This window comes from Kwoniella europaea, chromosome 1 (genome assembly GCF_036810445.1).
Source record: "Kwoniella europaea PYCC6329 chromosome 1, complete sequence".
Classification (NCBI taxonomy): domain Eukaryota; kingdom Fungi; phylum Basidiomycota; class Tremellomycetes; order Tremellales; family Cryptococcaceae; genus Kwoniella; species Kwoniella europaea.
In genome coordinates this window covers 7,163,145-7,185,424 of record NC_089487.1, presented here as the reverse complement: position 1 = coordinate 7,185,424, position 22,280 = coordinate 7,163,145, and the positions used below count along the sequence as shown (strand labels likewise).

The following is a 22,280-nucleotide window of genomic DNA, read 5'->3' as shown; positions in this document are numbered from 1 at the left end:
CATTCCACCACTTATTGCAAATTATTGCACACCAGTTTCTTCTCCTGGTACAGTCGCATGACCCTCTCCATCTCCAGCGCCACCAGCAGCAGGAGTCTGAGCACCCGATACAGCTGCTGAGCCCATTGCCATAGAAGCTTGACCAGCTTGAGTGGCTGCAAGTCGTTGTCTCTTCTTCTCCGCTTCGGCTTCTTTCTCAGATTCTATTTGAGATACTATATTTTCGATCTCGGATTGTTCGAGGTTCTAAGTTGAATTGAAATTAGGTATCAGCATGGCATGTGATGTATAATCAATTGGTCTGCTTCCGATACGGAAGGGAAAGAGAGAGCAATCAAGTGATAAAGACCTCATGAAGGAAATCGTCAAGAATAGTACGACAGAATGATGTTTATCAATTTGGTTCTGATATAGAGATCAAAGTCCTACTCACAGTAATCACTCCATAACTCTCCATCACACTAATCTCAATATTCTTCGCACCGGTTTGTACAACCTCAAGCAACGATTTGACAGTCAACTTGATAGCCTCATCACGGGGCAGGTCTTCGGTATAATTCTTCTCGAGGAATTCTCGAACCGTCTTGGATGCTCGACCGATCGAACATGCCTAATGATGTTCTCAATGTATCAGCTCATAGGTCGACAAAACGTTCAAACCGAGGTGAAGCTGAAAGAAAAGAGCCATATAGGTTTCGAGGATCATTTGAAGATGGGATTGATGGGATTGAGAGTTGAGATTAGATTAGATACACACCTTCCAAGCCGAATAGATACCACTAGGTTCAGTTTGATATAATCTAGGTACAGTATCATTGGGATCAAAGCCAACTACCAGAGTTGAGATTCCGAATGGTCTCACACCACCTGATTGAGTGTATTTCTATAGAAAGCAGTGCATCAGCATATGATATCATATCAGAGGAAGTTTGGGGACATACCTGTTGAATACCTGCAATATGCTTTGTGATATACTCAATACTGACTGGATCTTCAACCGTTAATCTGTGAGATTGACATTCCACTCTGGCTTTGTCGATTAATATTCTACCATCTGCCGTTAAACCTGTTTAGGCCCAGACCTGATCAGCTTAATTCCCTTAAGGAGAGTCTCTGTCAAAGCAGCTGATGAGTAAAAGAGATAGAAGTGAATTGGACTAACCTGCAAAAGCTACACAAACATGATCATCCAACATGGCTACTTTCCTAACTGTTCGTGGATCTTGTAATTGTAATGTCGATTTTTTCTCTACTCCTAACACTACACATGATTTTCCTCTTACACCGACCTGTACATCGGATCATGGAGTTAGCTTACACACTGGCCAGATTGAAGACTGTAGCGGATAAGCTAGACTTACAGCACAGGTTCCCCTTCGGACAGCTTCGAGAGCATATTCTACTTGGAATAACTGTTAACGTGTATGTCAGCTTATGTGCGCAGGTCCCCGGAGTGCGAAGGACAGCTCACATGTCCGTCAGGAGAAAAGACGGTCAACGCTACGAAGTGGAAGTGATTTCGAGGTTAGCTGTAAATTCACTCAGGAGGAGTCATTCAGCTCACCTCGGTCGTACGATCTTGACATTGTGGATGACTATTAGATTGGTCTATGTCAGAGCGATGTGATGTATTGGTCTTATTCCTATGTCTATGTATGTATATGTATCTTTATGAGCTAGTGTCTTGGTATGACCCCGCATCATCATCGTTGTCCGACACGCGTTCATAGATGAGAGGTTAGGCTCGGGTATATCAGAGAGCTGGGATTAGGCACGCTGCCGCTTATACCCTTTCACTGCCATGCAGGCCTGGTCTCAACCGTCCTGGTGGAAAGATAGATAAGATATCGCAGATACATGTCAAGATCACTTATCCACTGAGGGACTGCTTACCACCGGACGAACAAAGTCAGAAGAAGTGCAAGTCACAAGAAAATCCAAGAGCGATAAGAACGATATGTCAAAGATCATAGGTCAAGCTTTGGTGGTGATCGCTGTTCTGGCTTTAGTACATGGTAGGTCCTGATTGCCCTGACGTCTCTATCGATCCTCTTTCCCTCAAAGCTGATCATCGTGCTTATACGCGTAGCTGCATTCTCGACTTATGAACGTATGTCATATTCCCTTGAACACATCAGTATATCGGATGTCGTACTGACCACATGTCCTGTACATAGACCTATCAACGTTGAAAGCCCTCTCGAGACCTACTGGATCATTACCAGGTTCTGTAAGTGCCATTATAGCACAATGCTAATAATGGAGTCTGGCCTCGAGGGCTGACAGGATGTGTTGCCATAGATCATACTCGAGGCTTTGATCTCTCTAGGACTGTTCATACCTGGAATAGCACTCTCGTCGGACAGCTTGGAAGATGTCACATACAGAGGAGAATTGGCTAAGAGGTGGGTAGACTCATCTCATTATCGCATACAGAAGGCAGTCAAGAATCTTTCAGATGTATAATCACATACGGGAGGAAGTATGAAAAGCTGACGTGCTGATATCTGATTTCTATCGTAATTGACAGAAGTATAGACGACCAGGACGCCAAGATGGCATTCATGATTCCTTCCAAACGTGGTAAAGCAATATTCGGGGATCAGCAGTAATACGTAGAAATGTAATGATATTATGCATGTATAATGAATATAACAACGATCATGTAATCTGATGATGAAGAATAGACCGAGTACTCTCTTCCTATCTGACCCAAAGTCAGTCGCACAGCGGACCCAAAACTAGTTCCATATAACTGTATATTGATCACTCTTCCAACTTGCTATTCTACCTCTCTCTCAAAGCCCATTTCAATCCTCCCCACCTCCTTCCTTCCCTCTCCACCCCGAAGTTCACACTCTTCTTACCACCCAGTCTCTCCCTCTGCGAAACTCCATTCCATCTACCTCTGCCATCAACCCAGGTCTGCACACGTAGGTTACCAGGTTTGTTGGGATTCGATAGTAAGTGGTCGGAAGGTGTGGGTAGCTGAGAGAGGGGTTTGATTATTGGGTTGATGGATAGTTGACGGACGTGAGGTAAGAGGGGGGGAGGGAGGGTTGATAGGGGGATATAACGAGGCATTATTTGATGTACTATCTGTAGAAGATTAGCTTAAGATATAATCCGATCCGTAAGAGGGAGTTGTTTATACTTACTGCTATGTGTCGATGCACTTCTTTCAATACGAGATGGATTGGTCAGGAGGCAACGATCTGAAGGGAGTTCTTTGAACTATCCTGTGGGTGGTTTCGGTTCGAGGGCCCGGATCGGCTTTGTCTACTTGGCGAGTCTTGGACTGTGAATTTTACAGGGGGTTGGTGTATAGATGTCTTGAATGATTTTTTGAAGCTTGATATCGATGGTGCATTGGTTTCCTCCTTGTTCACGATTCGACATGTATATGTTGTATTTTTCTCCTGCTAGGCTTTGCTTCGACTTTTCAACGGGATCAAATCTGGGTTGCAGTGGGATTACAAATGGTTTGTAATCGAGTGATCGACCGCGGATAGGGGTGGATTAGGAAGATGATGTGTCACGTGATGCGTGTTCATAGGGGAGTGGTGACGTCTGTCTCGTCCTCGACAACGGATACAGTGCTCAACGCTCAACATGAAATTCCTTTCATCCCTTCGCAAATCCATCTTTCCCAACCCTAAACATTAGAACGACTCCGAAAACCAACCAAGCCCACTAGTCTCATCCGAACCATCAAGTCTCGTGTCGTACCTACTCCCCAAGCCGAGAGCGGATGGCCCATGGACGGATTCGAACTATGATCATCAATAGTAATAGTGACTAGCGGTGTTCGCTTGACCGAGGTTTGAACTTTATCCCCCAAAAATCATTAACTTTGGTACTGTGAGTGCAACCCGCTCCTACTACACTTACTCCCATGATCCAACGTTGAGCGGAACCCACATAAGTATCAGATATTTTTGCCGCTCCGTGCTACCCCTCTTCTCAATTTACATCTTATTTTTCCACAAGCACTCTTACATCGTGATTTTTGTGAATTTTGCTAAGTTTGCATCTATACTATAGTCATCTTGTGAACATCTTTGCACTCTACGGCCCACATCTAATCTTACGGCGTCTTCCCGCTCATGCCTTTAAGGGCTCGGCGTCATCATGCCACTATCACTGCAACTCACCCATTCCAAAATATATCTCATACCGACTATCCTTCTCCTCCTAACACTCGCGTGGACAAGAGGGGCATCATCGGCCATCTATCTTCTCATATCAATCTTATCAACATGGTGGAATATCATTCGATTCACTATCAAATGGTTCTTCTACCTCGTCATCCCCACATTGTTACCTCAATATTACATCTTATGGCCTTGGGTCATCCGTCATAAAATCCCCCAAGCCCGTGCCTCCAGGTTTAGCATAGTAGGTGCTTTTAGAGGGTTAGAATGGAAGAAAGATAATGTCAATGTCAGAGCTGAGAGTGGAGCTTGGAGATGGGGTGGCAGGAAGATTGAAGGTGTAGGATACTTCGTTTATAGAATTGAAGATGTTGTGGTAAAAGTTAGAAATGGTGCGGGCAAAGTCCCAAATATCCATCAACCATCTACAGTGAGTTTACTTCTGTTGACTCTGATTAGGCAGCTGCTGAATATTGAATGTAGACATCTGTACCTCTGAGGTCAAGGTTACCACCACTCCTTCTCTCGATATTCCAGACCGACGGCTTTCTCGTCAAGAATTTCATATGGGCAATCCAAGTTGTCATCCATTACATCCCTGGATTCGCCCGAATTCTGTCAATTGAGCTCAAAAACTGCCGTATCATCTTGGAAGATTTTGACAATATCGAATTAGTCTTTGACGAGTTTAGTTTCGGTGCAATGATCAATTTCCAGGGTGTCGCCGAAGCAGAATCTCCCAACCCTTACCAGCCCAATACACCTACACCTTCACCTCAAGCAGGATGTCAAGAGTTCATGCGACAAAACCCACTCATATATTCACCCTCTATCACTGAAAGAGGTAGAACTTCGACTCTGACTTTTTCGCCACCCAACTCACCGCCATGGTCGCCTATCAGCTCACCTCCTATGTCACCTACTTTCGGATCTTTAGCCATCCCCGAGCCGTCCTTGGGAGGTACACCAAGTCGATATGAAAGATCCTCATCCCGTTTGGCCGATGCAAGAAGAAGAGCATCGGTCTTCTCGAGTAGCACCAGTGCAACCGCTGGATATGTGTGGAATAGAGTGACAGGAAGATTATATGGTTCCGTAGTGGGAACAGCTTCTGTGGTCAACGTAAGATTGGTACAGCCAAAATCATCAAGCTTGCAACAATCCGACAGTGTCTCTTCTCAGGCACTCTCAAACTCAACCTCTTTCCGCTCCATACATGCCCTTTTACGACATACGACAGCAAATCACCTCACTCCAATCTCGAGTGAAGGATATGAAACTTTAATGGGAGTCAGCGGCAGGACCAAAGCTTCCCTTGGTCTGGGTTTCGGACCAAAGAAAGGGCTGTGGGGTGAAGATACCCTTGAAGGCCAGCTGGAAGCAGGGAAAGTGAAGGGTCATATCGAAGGAGTACAAAAGCTGTTAGATATGGCTAAGAGGCATAAACGAAAATCCGAGAAGAGACCAGTACAAGTCAGACCTAACAGGTGGAGCTCAAGAGGATGGTCAAGAGTGAGTAACCTATACCCGATTCAGTGTGCCATGCTGATATACTTACATTCTTACCTTGCAGACTGTTCTCCGAGCTATCAGATCAGTGAATGTGAATTTACAGAAATTTACCGTGGTTCACTATCTATCCTCACCTACGAATCCATCCCCCTCCTCCGTACCACCACCCAATGAAAGATACACCGTGTCTATCGATCTTACTCGTTTAGATCTGACACTCACCGCAGCTGATTCATCCAACAATGAACGAGCGCGAAACGCTTTCGGGACGAACCCAGCACCGGAATCCAAAATACGAGGAGTTGGCTTCTCAGTCAATTGGGAATCTATCAACCTCGATTGCCTCGCACCCCTGGAAAAGTCTGAGGAGAAAAGTCGGCTCTTTGTCGTTCAGAATGGTACCATTGATGGTTTCTCCTCTTGGAGACCTGCCGGTTGGCGGCGAGAAGAACTCCTCTTCTCTAGCGATCCCAACCTCGCCTTGATCGTTTTGCGAGGTGAAATCGGTTCTGTCAATACAGCCATCGACCTTCAGCTTCTTCATGAGCTAGCCGCCGCTTGGCGACTGACCCATCCGAAAGAAAAAGCACAGGAAGCTATAGATCAAGTTCAACAACAATCTCAGCATAATCTACCGCCCCGACTCCGTATGGTCTTCGATGTTGGCCACATATCAGCTCATCTCGCGGATCGACTGTCAGAGAACTCGACGGCACTCACATTCGACTCCGAGGGTGTACATCTAGGCTGTTTCACTGCCTTCTCGGACCTGATTGGCCGACGAAGGGACAAGACCACCAACCGGAAGGCATTTGAGGATGAAGAGAAACTAAGAGAAAATCGAAACAAGCTGAAATGCGTCGATCTTGCTCTTCCATCATCAGACCTCCCTTTAGAAGCCAGACGATCCCCAGACCGACCGGCTGCCTTCTTATATGAAGATTTCTCGACTTGCCTTCGGGGTGATGCGCAGATGAACATCGAGCCTATCAGAATCAAGATCAAATTATCCGATGACAAGTTTTCGGAACTTGCAAGTATAGGAAGGATACATGGTACAGTCGGCGGAGATGTCTTTGGGCGAACCAACTTCATTGATGGAAGAGGATTCATAGAGTCAACTTCTTTCGACTGGGCTTCATTGTCTTCCAGTGTGGATCTCGGTATCGATGAAGGGATACATATCAATCTCTGGAGGAACGATGTCATCGATGCTCTCATAGCGATGGGTAAAGCACATCAACAAGGATTACCTCAGGAATCTCAAAGCTCGGCTACAAAGCCCAAAACTCCACTCGACATACTGCCGTCCGGTATGTCAGCTCGATTCTCGTTGGGAACTATCAATCTTTTCGTGGGTCATGAAGATATCAATCCTGCATTACACAGTACCAATGGTCCTCCAGTGCGAGGCACATGGATACAGACGTCAGCGGTATTCGAATACGCCTTGTATAGGCATTACGCTCAAGCTTTCCCTTGGCGACACCAGCTCACCGCACCCACACGAGTGAAACTTCATCTTCCAGAAGATATTACCGTTCAAGCACTCGCTTTCGCCAGCAGATACAGACCCAATGGCGGGTCAGCAGCTTTGACCTCCCTTGTAGTGGAAGACTTGGTTCTGCAGCCTATATACAATGGACAGAAGTTTGCTGCAAGAGGTGGAATCCGACAGAAATTAGTCGTCAAATCTGTACCAAGCAACGGACTCAAGGAGGATCTGTGTCATTGGGGTTCTCAGAGGTTATGGGCCCGTCTGAAGGCTGTAAGGGAAAAGGAGATGCAACAACTGCCTGATGATCAAAGGCATACATCGACTCTTCCTCCATTGGAAGATTATCTCTTAAAACTCGAATATAACGTACCTCCGATCGAAGTCACCGGTACGGAACAGGCACAAAGACCTTGGCTCAGAGTCAAAAATACTCGATTGCACCTTACCATCCAGCGAACAAAGGCAGAGGTAGATACCGAGTTCAAGGTCACAGCACGATTCGATAATGTCGCTATGATCAGCAACTACTCTCACCTCTATTCCAACTTGCATACCGCTCTTACCCTCAGAAAGTTGGGAAATGCTTGGAAACGGCCCAAAGGCATCGATGGTACCCCACAGCAGTCTTCCAACCTCAGTATCAGCATCTTGATACCCAATCTCACGGCTCACTTCGCATTCCCGCTCAAGGAGCAAATCTACCTTTACTCGTCACACGTATCAATCATTAAACTACCCTCTAAAGGGCTATCAGTCTCTGCTGATCAGGCATTGGTGTATGTGCCTTCTCCGACTGTAGTTGGTGACTGGGAGGAACTTGGTCGGATCAAGAAGCTAGCCGTTCACTTATCCGACCCTGGATCACCTCTGTCGATCAACCCAAAGATTGAGGCTATTCGGGTCAGGATACCGCACAAATACCTCATGAATAGTCTCATCCTGGATATCAACGTGACCATAAAAGCACTCAAGGTCATCATTGCGAACTTCTTCAAATCTAGCGAGTTCATCACTCGACATAGGTCGATAGCAGAACAACCCAAACGAGTGCCCAACATCCGCCTCGAGATAGGTTACATCTCTTTAGAAGCGAAAGATGACGCAGCCGATACCAATCTCAACTTGATCTGGCGAGCTGGATTCTTAGAACAGGCCAAACGAAATTCTCTCGAAGATGTTTTCGCAAAGAAGATCCTCCTATTGAGTAACAACTCCAATTCGTCATCGGAAGACAGTTTGCATAACAATGGATCCAATCGACCCGAGCCTAGACTTACCAAGAAAGCTACGGTTACCCCTGAAGAGGCTAGACAACGACTCGATTCCCATTTAGCTGGTAACTGGATCAAGAGGATGAAAGCTGCGAAACACGAACAGAGAAGACGGGAGGCTATGACATTGAAACCCATGCATGGGTGTGGACCAAATATCAAGTTACCCATCAATATCGTTCCTTCAACTCAAACTGCCCCATTGTTCCGAGCGACATTTCAAAATGTTCATTTCACGGTGTCGGATCCTGGTCTAGGACGTGACGAAATCATAGACTATATGGGTCGAGTCTCGACGCCCTTTGACGATGGTGCGGAATTCTCCCTCATGGTCCCTGTCAAATTGGACTGGACAATGTCAGAAGCGAAATGTACCCTACGAGATTATCCTCTGCCAATGTTGAGAATCCAGCCTTCCAGCTGTCTTCCCCAAACTCAAGATGAAACGCCATCACCACCGACATTCCAAATGACGTCTACAATCATCATCGCGGAGGAATTTGCTAACGATGATTCGACCGTATACGTACCTGTCGAAGTCCTACCCCAGCATTGCGGTGGACTGGCCTACGATGGATTAACGGTGGATGTAGCCAAGACAATCATGCCTGTTAAACTTTATGGTGAACCTAGATTCAAAATCAATTCGAAGAAGACAACAGAATTCACCTGGGGAATGTCGTACCAATTTGCCGTACAGGATTTCGTCAAAGTGATCGAAACCTTCTCTCACCCCCCTCGAGACCCCTCACCCAAGTTGGGTGCGTTCGATAAGATGAGGTTGATCTGTCATCTGAAACCGATCGTAGAGTTTGAGGGACCAGTGCATCTGCATTTGAAAGGTGCGTCCAGAAGGACCCTAATACAATGTTGTAGAGGACTAGAGATTCACTGACTGATGTATCCTGGGTCTTCAGGTACCTTCGATCCATATCAGGTTACTGGACTTGGGGCCGGTTTCGCCCTAGCTTGGAAAGGCAACACCAAATTGCTGATCAATCAGCCGAATGAAGATCACGAAGCTGTACAGATTGTAGCGGATAACTTGCTGATAGCTATACCGGAGTAAGTCTGATGCATTTTCACGGTACAGCTGATATCAAAACTGATTACCTCTTTGCCCCTAGCTTGACCGCTCTCAATGATAGCGCCGCAACCGGTTCTCCGACCCGATCAGATGATACGTCCAGTCCTGGATCTGGACCAACCTACACACAAGGAGCTGACGAGTCTGAGTCTTCTCTGATCAACCGACGATACACCAAACCATGTGCGAAATTTGTCAACGGCACGAAAGTTGGATTTGGGTTTGGCCGAGAGAGGACCTGTAGACCATGGGATTGCGAGTATGGGTGTGGAGATACGGATAATCACTTGCATAGGAAATGCAGAAAATTCGATTTCCTCCCGCACCAAAAGGTCATCTTAAGGAGTCCAGAAGCTATCAAGAGGGAAGAGGAGAAAGTAGGAAGAGTGAGTGATATGATGGCCACAATCTATATTGACCTTGAACATCATAATCCATGCTGACATTTGATTGTATACCCAGCCTGTCGACTCTTACGAAGGCTTCCGATCCGATTATACCCATTTCTCCGTCTCGGTCATTGCTCCTACACACCCTGTCGTCGAACAGCGATTGGAGAATGAAGATCCAGCCAATGTCAACAGCTTCCACTGCACGCCGAAAGCGATGCACCATTTCCTGAGGTGGTGGAAACTTTTCAACCATGTGACGTGGCTTCCTACGCGTGAGGGGCCGCAAGAAGGTGGCTCACCGGGAAGTCTCTACATCGGTTCTCGAAGGAAGTCAAAGAAAGAGAGTAAACCTCTTGCTACGCTTAAAGTGAGTCAGTGTCTGGACCGAACAAAGCTGACTAAATCAGTACCGCTTCGATCTGAAACCCGTATACGTCTCACATATATACCCTCAAGTGACTAAGGAATTATGGGCACAAGGGAAATCCGAATCCTTAGGCATCAAGGTCCGAGCTGGACGACTGCTATTCGATGCTCATCAAAGATTACAAGAGAAGATGGAATACAAAGAGAAACTTCAAGAATTCAGAGCCAACACTCATCGGCCGCTTTATGCTGCCGATGTCGTCGCCGATGATCTAACGATCAAAGGCATAAGAGCGCATTTCATCGAGCGGGTCAGACTTGATGCTCAGCTATATGAAGCTTTACCTCGAGCATCTGAATTACCTCGAGGAACGAAAGTATGGTTCGATCTTACCGACTATATAGATGCGGATAGGAAACCATTAGACGAAGATCCTCAAGTTGAGATTGTCGATTTCGGAGACTGCCCACATGTCTACTTCTGTAGGAGAACCAATACGACGGACTTGAATGAAAATGCCAAACGTGATGATAAGGACCGGAAATCAGCATCTGATGGAGTAGAGAGTAGTAAATTCGGTTTTGAGAAGACCCATCACTGTTATCTCGATGAAGCTGAGACCAGAACAGAGGTAGATATGAGGATCGTAAAGAAGAGAATAGCGGAATTGCAAGCTCGATTGGAAAGTTATCCTACCACCAATAGTGCTGAATATCAAGTGAGTATCTGCTTTGCTGTACTTTTGTGCTTACGCTGATCTGTGGATTTAGAATGACCTGATGATCACTCAAAATGCTATCAACCTGCTGAAGAAACACCTTGCGAAGATTGAGCGTGATAATCCAGTTCAACTTGATGAGTCTGGTAGACGGAAATCACCAGAAAGACCTTTCCAAGATACGATTGAAGTTCATTCCCCGAGACTCTTCTACAACGATCTTAGTAGACCTTTGCTTTGGGCGTATGCGTATTCTGTTAGTGATAGGAGGAAAGAAGAGTATCATGTTTCTCACGTGTAAGTGTATCGCATGATCGCACCGTGATAATCATCATCTGACACGAGTGATACCTATAGGTCGTTACGAAACTATCGAGAACAGTTCATCCGCCGAAGGAAACGATTCCTGGAAGCTCTAGACAACAGTGAGACGCACGAGACGAATGTACCTGAAGATATGGTCGAACAATTGGCGAAATCGTTGATTGAAAAACCTCTGGACTCTATCTTCCAATTCCTGAATATCGATAATAACCCTGCGGCCTATCGAACGGCCAGCCTCGGTATACCAACGGAATGCACCTTGAGAGCGAAAATGCAAATATCAATTTTCAAACCTCAGATCGCATTGAGAAGCAATGCGACGGAAAGTGCGATCGTACTTTTGGCCGTTGAAGAAGCGTCCATCAAGAGATTCGCGGTAGAAGATCCTGAATCAGAAGCTGATGTTACTTCGGACGTACTCACCAGGTGAGTTTTAGTTAACGACAGCGAGACTTATGCTGACCGGTCATTTCGTTTTAGGAGTTATGCCTTGTTGAAAGAAGTCCAAGCGTTCTATCCTACTACAGAAGCACTCAATAGGGAAAGATCAGGAACCGTCTCGAGTGGATTGGATTTCGTACCTCTCGAAATCTTCCTTGATGCGAAGAGTCAAGCGACGGACTACGACCGAATCCTCCTCCGAACTGATATCGCTGGGTCCTACGATAAGTTTAATCGACTAAGGATCCCCAGACAGTTGAGATGGCCTAAAGCTGTGAACGAGAATGGTGATCCGATCGAACATCTCAGAATCCATCAGGTAAATTTCCTCCTTGATCCCAAAACAGCAATGCTGATGAGTATCATGTAGGATCTCATGACAATCATAACACCTCAAATTAAACTTTTCGCTACGTCAAAACACTACGACGCCCTATACACCATCATCACCGACTTGCTCATCTACTCTGATCCAGATCATCAACATCGAAATCAAGCTGTCAAAGATTTCAGTCGACAATTTGATGCTGCCGATCGAGACACAAATCGATTACTCGTTGATATCCATACATTACAGCAGACCATGCGACATCTTATGGAATTGCAACGAGGGTATGAAACAAATCTGGAGAAACTGGAAGAAGCGGGTAAAGATGAATTATTCAAGATTCGAGCGGACCTCGCAGAAGGATATGAAAGCTTGTACACCATCAATGCAATGATCGCCAATACTCTCGCTAAAGATGATGCTCGAGCTTTCCTGAAGAATGCTTTACGATTAGATATACGACTTAGAGAAGTGTCCTGGCGGATGCTCAAGGAAGATTGTATATCCTCCTTAGCTCAGGTCACAATGGGTTCAGCTCTATGTTCCTACAGCAACAACAAGAATGGTTCGACGGATTGTGCGTTGGTCCTGGGCACCGTCCTGGTCAGCTCCTTAGCACCCGACGCAAAATTCGACGGGATGATTGTCAGTCAAGATACTTCAACTTGGAAGAAGAAAGGTAGACCGCCTTTCGCAAAAGTGTACTGGAGTTCGTATCCGCCTATCGGGGGTATACCGGTCTTCCCCGTAGTCGACGTGGAACTTGCAAGTGTTAGGTTTGGTATAGAAGAGAAGATGGGTCATCAGGTTGTAGATTACATTTTCTCAGATCGAATTAGGAGAAGAAGAGAACGAGCAAAACTTCAGCAATCCATGAACGGTAACGGCGCTGCTCCTAATGGTATGAATGGTACGAAAACGAAATCCGACAAGGCGGATACCAGGTCGATATCTTCCAAGGCGACGTTATCAACCGATGATTTGAGCATACCATCTTCGACTACCATGGCTCCATCATCAAGAAATGAGCTTTATCCACTATCGAGATCTAGATCACAGGTGTCTATCAACTCGCATAATGATATTGAGACGATATCGACATTTAATAATGGTCAGAACGACGATGCGAAAGAGATGAGGGAAAGAGCTTCGACGAATAGGTATTTCGGGAAAATAAGTTTCCATAGGATGAATTTGACTTTGAGTTATACTGTGAGTGCACCTACACCTTTTTTTGCTATATGACGAGTTTCTTGAAGCTGACGAGTGGAATGCTTAGCGAGACGATACTAGAAAACATAGTACGTTGAGTATGCCTGAATGTGTAAATTTCAACTTCAAAGCTCCCGATTTGGTGTACACCGGTAAATATTGGGTACCTGAAGAAATCTTCGAACATGTAAAGAAAGGTATGTCAGTCTTTTTACAATCGTACTGTACACCATGCTGATATCGGTGATAATGATTTGTAGACCTGAAGTCATCAGCGTATGCTCAATGGACCGAATTGATCCCTCAGATATTCAAACAAACCTCATTATTTAGATCAAAGAGGACTTTGAGAAACTTGACTGAACGAACTACCAAAGCAGTTGGAAATAATCTACCGTCGCCTTTGAAACATATCACCACTCACTCTTCAACATCTACATCCATCCCTTCTACCGATCGGGATGATGATTCGACTCAGGTGGGTAGTGTAGAAAGGATAAAATCATCAAGTATGAAAAGTCATAAATCCGATCATAATCAGACGATATCCACTTCACCATCAAATATGATGATGTTAGCGGAATCACCTCAAGTTGATACGCCTTCTACCTATTCGACGAACGGTAGTGGAAGTGGAAGTAGATCGATCAGATCGAATCGAGGAGGTGGAGGATTGAAATCGGATGATGATACCGAAGATGAGCATGAGCATGAGCATAAGGAAAAGGGACTGAAAGGGTTATTAGGCAAGTTCGGAGTTGGTAAACATCACTATGGTAACAATCATTCAACAGATGAGGTGAGTTATCCCCCGTGCCAATATGTCGAACGAAACAGGAGCTGAGAATGGTTTGTTATATGTAGTTATCAAGAATCAGATCCAGAGTTACAAGTAATTCATCTTTAGATCGGAAATCTCATCAAACACCTTCAATCTCATTTGGATGATCCTACCGAACTATCCAAAGACACAAACACAAATCAAATGAAAATCGGCTTAGACCATCTGTAGCGTTTATTTCTGTTTATATATCTATTCACCTTGCATACGATAAACTCCTTTTTTGATGGTTTATTCGTTCCTTGTTATTCATTCCTTTAGGAGAATTGTTGTATATACTTTCAAGATTGATGATTTAGGATTATCACAATGAAATCGATGCATTGTTTGAATGACAATACCGTGCAGCATACGTCCGTCTTTGTACTGTAATAAACATATTCACACATATACAAGAAATCCATCACCTCAAACCTCCATAGAATTTATTGGATTACAACTTTGCTTGGGTAGCTACCAACGATCCACCATCTATTGGAATGACCGTACTGTAAATTGGCAATGTACATCAGGAACGGTCTTTTCCTTTTTCTGATTCTTGTGATCATAAGGATTATACATCTTTGAGGAAGGTATTCTTACTCACCCAGTCACCCATTCTCCTCCTTTGGAAGATAACCACAAACAAGCTGCCGCTACGTCCGTAGGAGCACCAATCCTCTTCATCGGTAAACTCTCTGCTAATTCTTCCTCGAAATTGTCCAAAGTAAATTTCATCATCTTACTTCTGAATGGACCGAGGGCCAGGGTGTTGACTGATATACTCGGACCGAGACGGGTGGAAAGGTGTTTTGATAATCTACATGAACAGACCGAACAGTTAGATGCGAAGCGCGATGAATGATGAATGTTGATATTTGGATGAGCTATGATAGTGGATCACTCACTGGTGTAAAGCAGCTTTGGAAGCTGAGTATGCGTATGTCTCCAGACCTGGAGGATTGACACCGTTGATTGAGCCGATCTATCTCGAGTGGTTTAGTATCGCAGTAACGGTAATATTCGTTACCCATGCAACACTCACGTTGATTATTCTACCCACAAATCCCTCTTCCTGCGCCTTGCTTAACAACGGTACCAATTTCTGTGTCAAGGTAAACACTCGCTGTACATTGAGTGTCATCAACTTCGTAAATGCTGAATCGGGATAAGTCGATAGTTCTTCTCCCCATGTCACACCGGAGTTGTTGACCTGATGTATAAAAACCAATCACCTAAGATCCTATATTTACCCATAGGAAGACCTGGCTCACCAGTATATGGAGTACTAGTAAGGATGAGATGTCAAAGTTTAGCTTCTCGATCCGAACGAAGATTTTTGAAACATATGATCGACCGACCTTTTTCCCTCTTCTCCAGCTCTGCTACAACTCTCTCACACTCTTCGTATTTCGATAAATCCGCTGGCATAGCTATACATTTTCCTGGACCATCTTTTGTCAATCTCTTGGCCGTTTCTTCGCACGCCTTGACGTCTCGGGATGATATATAGACCTATACAAATGGTATCATCTACCTTTTCAGCATTGGACCAATGACTTCGACCACGATTCGGTATGACTTACCTTGGCTCCATTTGCAGTATAACCAGCTGCTATCTACATTGGAAGATATCATCAATATATCAATGTATCTACTTGATTGTCTGTTCGACTGGTACGACCCACCATTTCACCTACGCCCCGTCCCCCGCCAGTCACGAGGACGACCTAGTAGCATAGCTCGATCAGTCGGCGTGGTCGGCGTGGTCGAGAGCACATAGGTGAACGGAGACAGCACGTACCTTGTCCTTTACGTCGAATAAGCTGTTGATGTCCATGTCGATTTCAAGATTGATATGGGTATGGGTATGGGTATGGATGTATGGACGGTAGTAAGAGTTGGACGATGGAAGATGGTTGTTTTTGGTTGATCATTCTCGGTTATACTGGGTAGGCCGAGATAACCGGAGTGGAAGTAGTGCACATTTGTATACGCTCAGTTGCCACCAGACCATACTCGATGTCATTCATTCATTCTCTTTCGCCTTTGCAGATTACCTGTATATAGGGAGACTACTCGAGTAGAGTCAGAAGGACAGTCGTATAAACAACTCGTATCATCTCAAGATGATCACAACATGCATTTCTATTCCATGCTCGCACTCCAGTCAGTGGGGGTACGCGCAAACACACAACACAATCAACTGCACAGACCATGTTGTTCGCAGAAATAGACACAACGATGCATCTCGTTTAATATATAAACTATCCAAATCAATCCTGCCAACCCTATCGAATCTCTACATGAATGCACAGCCTTCTTATAATTTGTCGTAGTAGTGATCATAAAGAGGTACATCAGGTTTGAGACCCTTTCTCGTTCGGATGGAGACAGCGAGGGTGTTGAGTTTGGATCCAACTTCGGTGGGGTCACCGTTGAGGAGAGCGTAGTGGTCGAACACGGCTTGAGGGAACGCTTGTCCACCGGTAGCGGCTCGGAGATCGGCGTTGAAACCGAATGATTCGGCTACGGGGAGGTAGGCTGTGGGAGTGGAAGCACAGTCAACCTCAAAAGTTGCATCACTATCCAAGGGACAATTACTCACCCTTCATGGTGTACATGGGGGTACCAACTCTTTGTTCGGAGGAGAATACGTGACCTCTTCGGACGTTCAAACATGACTATTCATACCATATCAGCGTCTGATCTAATGATCAAGTTAGACGATTGGACTCACGTAAACACCACCTTGAGCAGACTCGGGAACGGCAATTTCGACCAAGAACATAGGTTCTTGAAGACCAGGCTTGGCGAGGAGCTGAGCAGCGTAACATACTCGTCGAGCGGTAGGGATAATCTGACCACCACCTCTGTGGATAGCATCGGTGTGGAGGGTACAGTCCAAGATGTTGTATCGGATACCTCTCATTGGTTCCTCACAGACACCACCTTCTTTGGTGGCCCATTGGAAGGCAGCAACACACGAATCTTTGATTTCGTTCATGTATTGAACTCCCTTGGATCCATCTAACAAGATGTTAGGACCAGTGGTATCGGGACCGAAACACCAGATCTTTCGGGCATCGGTAACATCCCATCCGTAGGTGTCGGCAAGGTATCTAGCTCTGATCTTGGGGTCATCTCTAGGAGCAACTCGACCTTCCTCGATATCCTTGGTAAGCTCTTCATCAAGAGGCTCAGCCTTGACGTAAAGTCTGTTGTGCTTGTTTTGGGATTTGGAAAGAGCGATCATGGAAGATTCGGCAGTGACGGTCTCTCTGTAACCTACGACAGGGTCGGACTTTCGGAGAGGGACACCGGCGTGATCGTTCTCGAGATCGTTAAGACAGATTTCCAAATGCAATTCACCGGCACCGGCGACGATGATTTCACCGTTCTCACCCATCCAGGTCTTGACACAAGGGTCGGATTTGGACAATCGTTTAAGACCTTCGACAAGTTTGGGCAAGTCGGAAGCGTTTTTACACTCGACGGCGACTTGTACTACAGGGGATACGGAGAATTTCATGACTCTCATGTTGTGAGCGGTTTCGGAGGTGGTAAGGGTACCGGACTTGAGCAAGAATTGATCGACACCGACGAGACCAACGATGTTACCGGCGGGACAGTCCTCGATAGCTTCGGTACTTCGACCCATCATAAGAACGGTTCGTTGAATAGATTTGATAACAGAGTCATCCTTCTTTCCAGGAACGAAGTTAGGACCTTGGATTCTAACTTTAGGACCGGAAGAGACGGTACCGGCGAAGACTCGACCGAAAGCGTAGAATCGACCTTTATCGGAGGTGGGCACCATCTTGGAGACGTAGACCATCAAAGGACCCTTGGGGTCACAGTCTCGGATAGCGATAGCGGATTCATCATCCATAGGACCTTCGTAAAGGGTCTCAACTCTGTATTTTTGGGCGGTAACGGGGGAAGGAAGGTTGATAACAATCATTTCCAAGAGAGAGTCACCAGCAGGCAAGAACTTCTTCATGACAGTCTTGAGAAGTTGTTTACCTTCGAGATCTTTCTCGTCACCGAGGAGTTTGATTTCAAGCTTCTCGAGAAGAGTTGGGATCTCCTCCTTCTTGTAGTTCATGATGGAGTCGAAAAGTCTGAAGATAGGGTCGAGGACGAACATGTTGAAAGCTCTCTCACCACCACCGGCAGCTGAGGTAGACCATTTCTTGGTCTTAGCGTTGAAGTAGTTGTCACCCCACAATTTAGGCATGAGCTTGTTCTTGTCAACACCGAACTTCTTGGAGTATCGAGCGGCGAATTGTCGGAGGGAGAAAGCCCAACCGTGGAGACCGGAACCGAAAGCGACGGTACCTTTCTCGGGGTAGACCTGGGTGTCACCGAGGACTGGGTCGGTGTAGGTGGAGATGATCACGTTGACGGATTCGATGGTTCGACAGAAAGATTGGTAGAGATCTTCCTTGGAGACTTGCAATTCGAGAAGAGCTCGGTCGACCTTGTTGATGATAAGAACGGGCTTGACTCGTTCACCTAACGATTGTCGGAGCACGGTTTCGGTTTGCACACATACACCTTCAACACAGTCGACAACGACAAGGGCACTAGTGTGGGATTAGCAGGAGCGTTTTAGCACGATGAATATTGGTAACTCACCCGTCAGTTACTCGGAGAGCAGCAGTTACTTCGGATGAGAAATCGACGTGACCGGGAGAGTCGATCAAGTTGATCAAGAATTCGTTACCTAGATTCGATTGGTCAGCTTCGATCCTATAACTCTTCGTGATCCAATTCACTCACCATCGGTCTTTTGCTTGATGTCATCTACATCCTCTTTAAGAAGGGGGAAGTACATGGAGATGGCAGTGGATTTAATAGTGATACCTCGGTCGATTTCATCTTGTCTGTTGAATCGCACATAAGATATCAGCTAACAGTCTAAGATATTATCGGAGATGCCCGCTAGATAAGAGTCTTGCAAAAATTTGACATGACAAAGACAACAACTCACCTGGTATCGGTGAATCGCATCTCACCAGCCTTGGCAGAGGCGATAATACCAGCCTTGGAGACCAAAGAGTCGGTAAGGGTGGATTTACCGTGATCTACGTGGGCAATAACCGACATGTTTCGGATGTTGGTGGGTTTGTCTATACATCGGAAAACAGAGGAAACCGTTAGCCAATGAATCTCTTTTGGACTTTTACAGTCGACGAGATCCGGTATAGATCGGGAACGCACCCATCAACTGTCGGATTTCATCCACGGTGAAGCTGAACACGTCTGTCAGCTCTCAATCCATCCCAGAAACATCCAAATCGACGAAGAAACGAAGGAGATAGGTCGAAAATCCATCGAGAAACGATAATTTCCCTTCCGCCACTTTCATCCTTCCACCGTGGCTTCAATTCAAGCAGGGATCTTATCGTTTCTCTCTGGTCTAGTCGAGGTGGTAGAGGTGTTGTTGCAGAGGGGAAGTGAGACTTACTTAACCTATATCAAGTGGAAAAGCGGCGATTAGTCATTGTTCAACTGCCCAAGGGGAGAGCGGCGAAGAAAGCGGTAACTTACCATTTTGTCTAACTTTTTTTCGTTTGGGTAGGTAAGGAGGAATAAGTTAGGTAGGGAGAAGGATTAATAACTCTCTCGCTGAAAGAGTATTTTTGGGTTGAAGAGATAAGAGAGTGTAGATGAATGAAGATTTGATGAAAGGGAGAGTGAGTGGAGTATCGGTGTGGTGGTGTATGGTGGTAGTGGTGTACGGTGCGGTGGTACCTATCTGTTCTGGCCAAAATACGAAAAAGGGAATCAGAAAAAAAAAATAGTCAGGACGGTTACTCCGAAATGCCGAGCCAGTGTGGCATTCTCCATCTCGGTCATATACATGTCAAGGCATGCTGCGTTCTTAGACGAATAGATGAATGATCAGAGCTGGACATGGATATGCATTATGCCAATAAAGGTCACTACAATACAACGGGGACATGCATACAACAAGAGAGGGTCACTTCTTCCTTCCTTTACTATTCGATTTCTTCATATCATCTACCAAGATCATAGGTGTCTCTTCTACCACACTCACTCTACCCTTCCCCTTAGCTCTTTTGGTGGCAGGGGCGGGGGTGGCTGACTGACTATCTTTCCCCCTCTTCCGCTTCCCTTTGACATCTTCAACTTCAATGTCCATCGGTATATCCACATCTTCTGGCTGCTCTAGTACCTCCTCCTCGGGGATCTCCTTTCCTCCCAACCACCCCCCATTGACAGCTTCCCACCACCCTGCCACCCCCTCCATCCCATCCGCACATACATCCTCCTCGCCTCCTACCCACCAGCCTCCCACATCATATTTGTACCGTTCAGCCAAGAGCGCTTCAATCTGATGATACCCCTCTTTCGTAGCGTACGGTATGGAAGTAGATGGATGTTGATATCTCGCTGGCAGACCGGTAAAAGGGCATATAGGCGGCTTACGATCTGCCCTCATAATCGTCAGCTTACATTCTACACAATAAACAAAGGTAAAGATGACATACTGATAGGTCTATTACGCGATGGTATGTAAAGCACTCTATCCCATTCTACATGATCACCCAAGATCAACTTGATTTCTTCGGTCAGACCGCCAGGTATCTGCGAGAGGATCAGGTAGTTTCGAGTGTATTTGGATTCGTCTGATTCAGGGACTGGTACTATACTAGTAGGTTGAGAAATGGGCGGAACGGGTATGATAGGTTTCTTGGGATCATGAGTTGCCGGTTTTGAGGTATCGTTGCTTATAGCAGTCTGCTGCAAGGAATCACTCGGTGGCTTCTCTATTTGTTCGGATGACTTGGTCGACTCAATCGTATTCTTCTGAGCAGGCGTATCGAAGGTACTCTCTTTCTGTGGTTGAGCACTCTCAGTCGTTCCGGGCTGATCGGTAGGTGGTCCATCTGCGGCTTCCGAAATAGATATTCCGGGTAAATCCTCTTTGGCAGTCTGTTGAGGTTCAATCGTTGATGGTATCGTTTGGATTTGAGCAGGAGATCCATCTACTGTAACTCCCTTTGTCGGTACCTCTTTCTCTCCCCCTTCATCCTTCTTTTTCCCCTTGTCCACCTCCTTCACCACACTCTCCTCGCCTATGATCTCAACCAATTTACCCACCGTCCTACTGACCCAAGTCAACCTCGGTCCTTTCACTCTCTTCCTACCGATCTTTCTCAATTCTCTCTTCTCATCTTCCTTTTTCAGCCAATCCCTTAACGCTTCTTTATTTCTCTCCTCTTCTTCTAGCGCAGCTGCAATGAGTTCATCCTGAGTTTTCGGTCCATCATCCACTATTTTCCTCTTACCCCTCGAAGGGTATTTATCACGATTGATCTTCTGTTGATTCTCCTTTTCCAATATCTCCTTTTCAGTCTTTAGAGTCGACGCTCTGAGATTACTTCGTCGAGCTTCTGAACGTTGCTCTCGCTTGGCTTCTCTACGCTGTTTTCGAATTGCCAGAACCAGTGTAGAAGGAGCCATGGAAGATGGGTCGAGGGACGGATCAAGGAGGGATATCGTAGGGTCTGATAGTAATTTGGCGGTAGGATCGGGTTTGGAAGGTTTCAGTCGATTCTTATTGAGTGATGAAAGTGGATCATAAATCGCTCGTCCTTTGCCTTTTGCCTATGAGTATATTGGTCAGTACGGTATTGGCTCATGAATTGGTGAATGACCCACCCTCTGCCTCTCTTCTCGCCGTATGGCTCTCTCTTCAGCATCCTCATCCTCCTCAACTTCTTCATCCGTATCAGCGAATTCTTCGAGGTATACATCCTTTACTTCCACTATGACACATTAAATCGTCAGATTTACGATACATGTGGGCTACCGAGCAAGCTCACCAGGGGCAGCAAATTCCTCATCATCCTCAACTTCTTTGAATAGCTCGTCTTCGTCTTCCTGATGAGCCTTTTCGAGAAGCTCTCGCATACTATCTCAACATCGTTAACCGATGACATTACGATATGGATGTATGACCTACCGGTTTCCCGCAGTGCTTCGCTTCGACCGACCTGTCGTGACTGTCTCGTAGGATGACATGGTGGTATCTAGAGCCCTGTGGGCTTTGTGGTTCTGCTATATCTGTAGAGATATGTTTCAACAGTACTTGCTTGCAGAGAGCACGGTCCAAAGTGAAC

The 22,280-nt window shown here is 45.8% G+C and overlaps 7 protein-coding genes across 7 annotated transcripts; 2 read left to right on the top strand and 5 right to left on the bottom strand.

The window, feature by feature from the left end:
* Nucleotides 1-21: 21 nt before the first annotated feature.
* Nucleotides 22-1,586, bottom strand: V865_002743 (uncharacterized protein; the record flags this gene model as incomplete). The annotated part of the gene is made up of 8 exons (XM_066226542.1): nt 22-246; nt 434-610; nt 758-883; nt 942-1,066; nt 1,163-1,289; nt 1,362-1,412; nt 1,472-1,500; nt 1,565-1,586. The coding sequence occupies 8 exons, from the start codon at nt 1,584-1,586 to the stop codon at nt 22-24; spliced, it is 882 nt and encodes a 293-aa protein (XP_066082639.1).
* A 371-nt stretch (nt 1,587-1,957) lies between these two features.
* V865_002742 (uncharacterized protein) lies at nt 1,958-2,612 on the top strand (the record flags this gene model as incomplete). The annotated part of the gene is made up of 5 exons (XM_066226541.1): nt 1,958-2,015; nt 2,090-2,110; nt 2,178-2,230; nt 2,302-2,405; nt 2,531-2,612. The coding sequence occupies 5 exons, from the start codon at nt 1,958-1,960 to the stop codon at nt 2,610-2,612; spliced, it is 318 nt and encodes a 105-aa protein (XP_066082638.1).
* A 175-nt stretch (nt 2,613-2,787) lies between these two features.
* On the bottom strand, nt 2,788-3,084 carry V865_002741 (uncharacterized protein; the record flags this gene model as incomplete). The annotated part of the gene is made up of 1 exon (XM_066226540.1): nt 2,788-3,084. The coding sequence occupies one exon, from the start codon at nt 3,082-3,084 to the stop codon at nt 2,788-2,790; it is 297 nt and encodes a 98-aa protein (XP_066082637.1).
* Nucleotides 3,085-4,131: 1,047 nt separating this feature from the next.
* On the top strand, nt 4,132-14,252 carry V865_002740 (uncharacterized protein; the record flags this gene model as incomplete). The annotated part of the gene is made up of 14 exons (XM_066226539.1): nt 4,132-4,584; nt 4,638-5,666; nt 5,728-9,277; nt 9,353-9,500; nt 9,563-9,908; nt 9,985-10,281; nt 10,379-10,999; nt 11,052-11,296; nt 11,357-11,749; nt 11,804-12,083; nt 12,135-13,304; nt 13,372-13,501; nt 13,565-14,103; nt 14,169-14,252. The coding sequence occupies 14 exons, from the start codon at nt 4,132-4,134 to the stop codon at nt 14,250-14,252; spliced, it is 9,285 nt and encodes a 3,094-aa protein (XP_066082636.1).
* A 326-nt stretch (nt 14,253-14,578) lies between these two features.
* Nucleotides 14,579-15,964, bottom strand: V865_002739 (uncharacterized protein; the record flags this gene model as incomplete). Its single annotated transcript, XM_066226538.1, has 9 exons — nt 14,579-14,633; nt 14,732-14,944; nt 15,033-15,109; nt 15,170-15,337; nt 15,399-15,412; nt 15,486-15,639; nt 15,711-15,743; nt 15,813-15,854; nt 15,929-15,964. The coding sequence occupies 9 exons, from the start codon at nt 15,962-15,964 to the stop codon at nt 14,579-14,581; spliced, it is 792 nt and encodes a 263-aa protein (XP_066082635.1).
* Nucleotides 15,965-16,447: 483 nt separating this feature from the next.
* Nucleotides 16,448-19,354, bottom strand: V865_002738 (elongation factor 2; the record flags this gene model as incomplete). Its single annotated transcript, XM_066226537.1, has 7 exons — nt 16,448-16,668; nt 16,733-16,808; nt 16,865-18,713; nt 18,766-18,853; nt 18,910-19,013; nt 19,121-19,259; nt 19,351-19,354. The coding sequence occupies 7 exons, from the start codon at nt 19,352-19,354 to the stop codon at nt 16,448-16,450; spliced, it is 2,481 nt and encodes an 826-aa protein (XP_066082634.1).
* A 759-nt stretch (nt 19,355-20,113) lies between these two features.
* On the bottom strand, nt 20,114-22,182 carry V865_002737 (uncharacterized protein; the record flags this gene model as incomplete). The annotated part of the gene is made up of 5 exons (XM_066226536.1): nt 20,114-20,586; nt 20,646-21,765; nt 21,820-21,926; nt 21,984-22,072; nt 22,124-22,182. The coding sequence occupies 5 exons, from the start codon at nt 22,180-22,182 to the stop codon at nt 20,114-20,116; spliced, it is 1,848 nt and encodes a 615-aa protein (XP_066082633.1).
* Between the last annotated feature and the right edge of the window lie 98 nt (nt 22,183-22,280).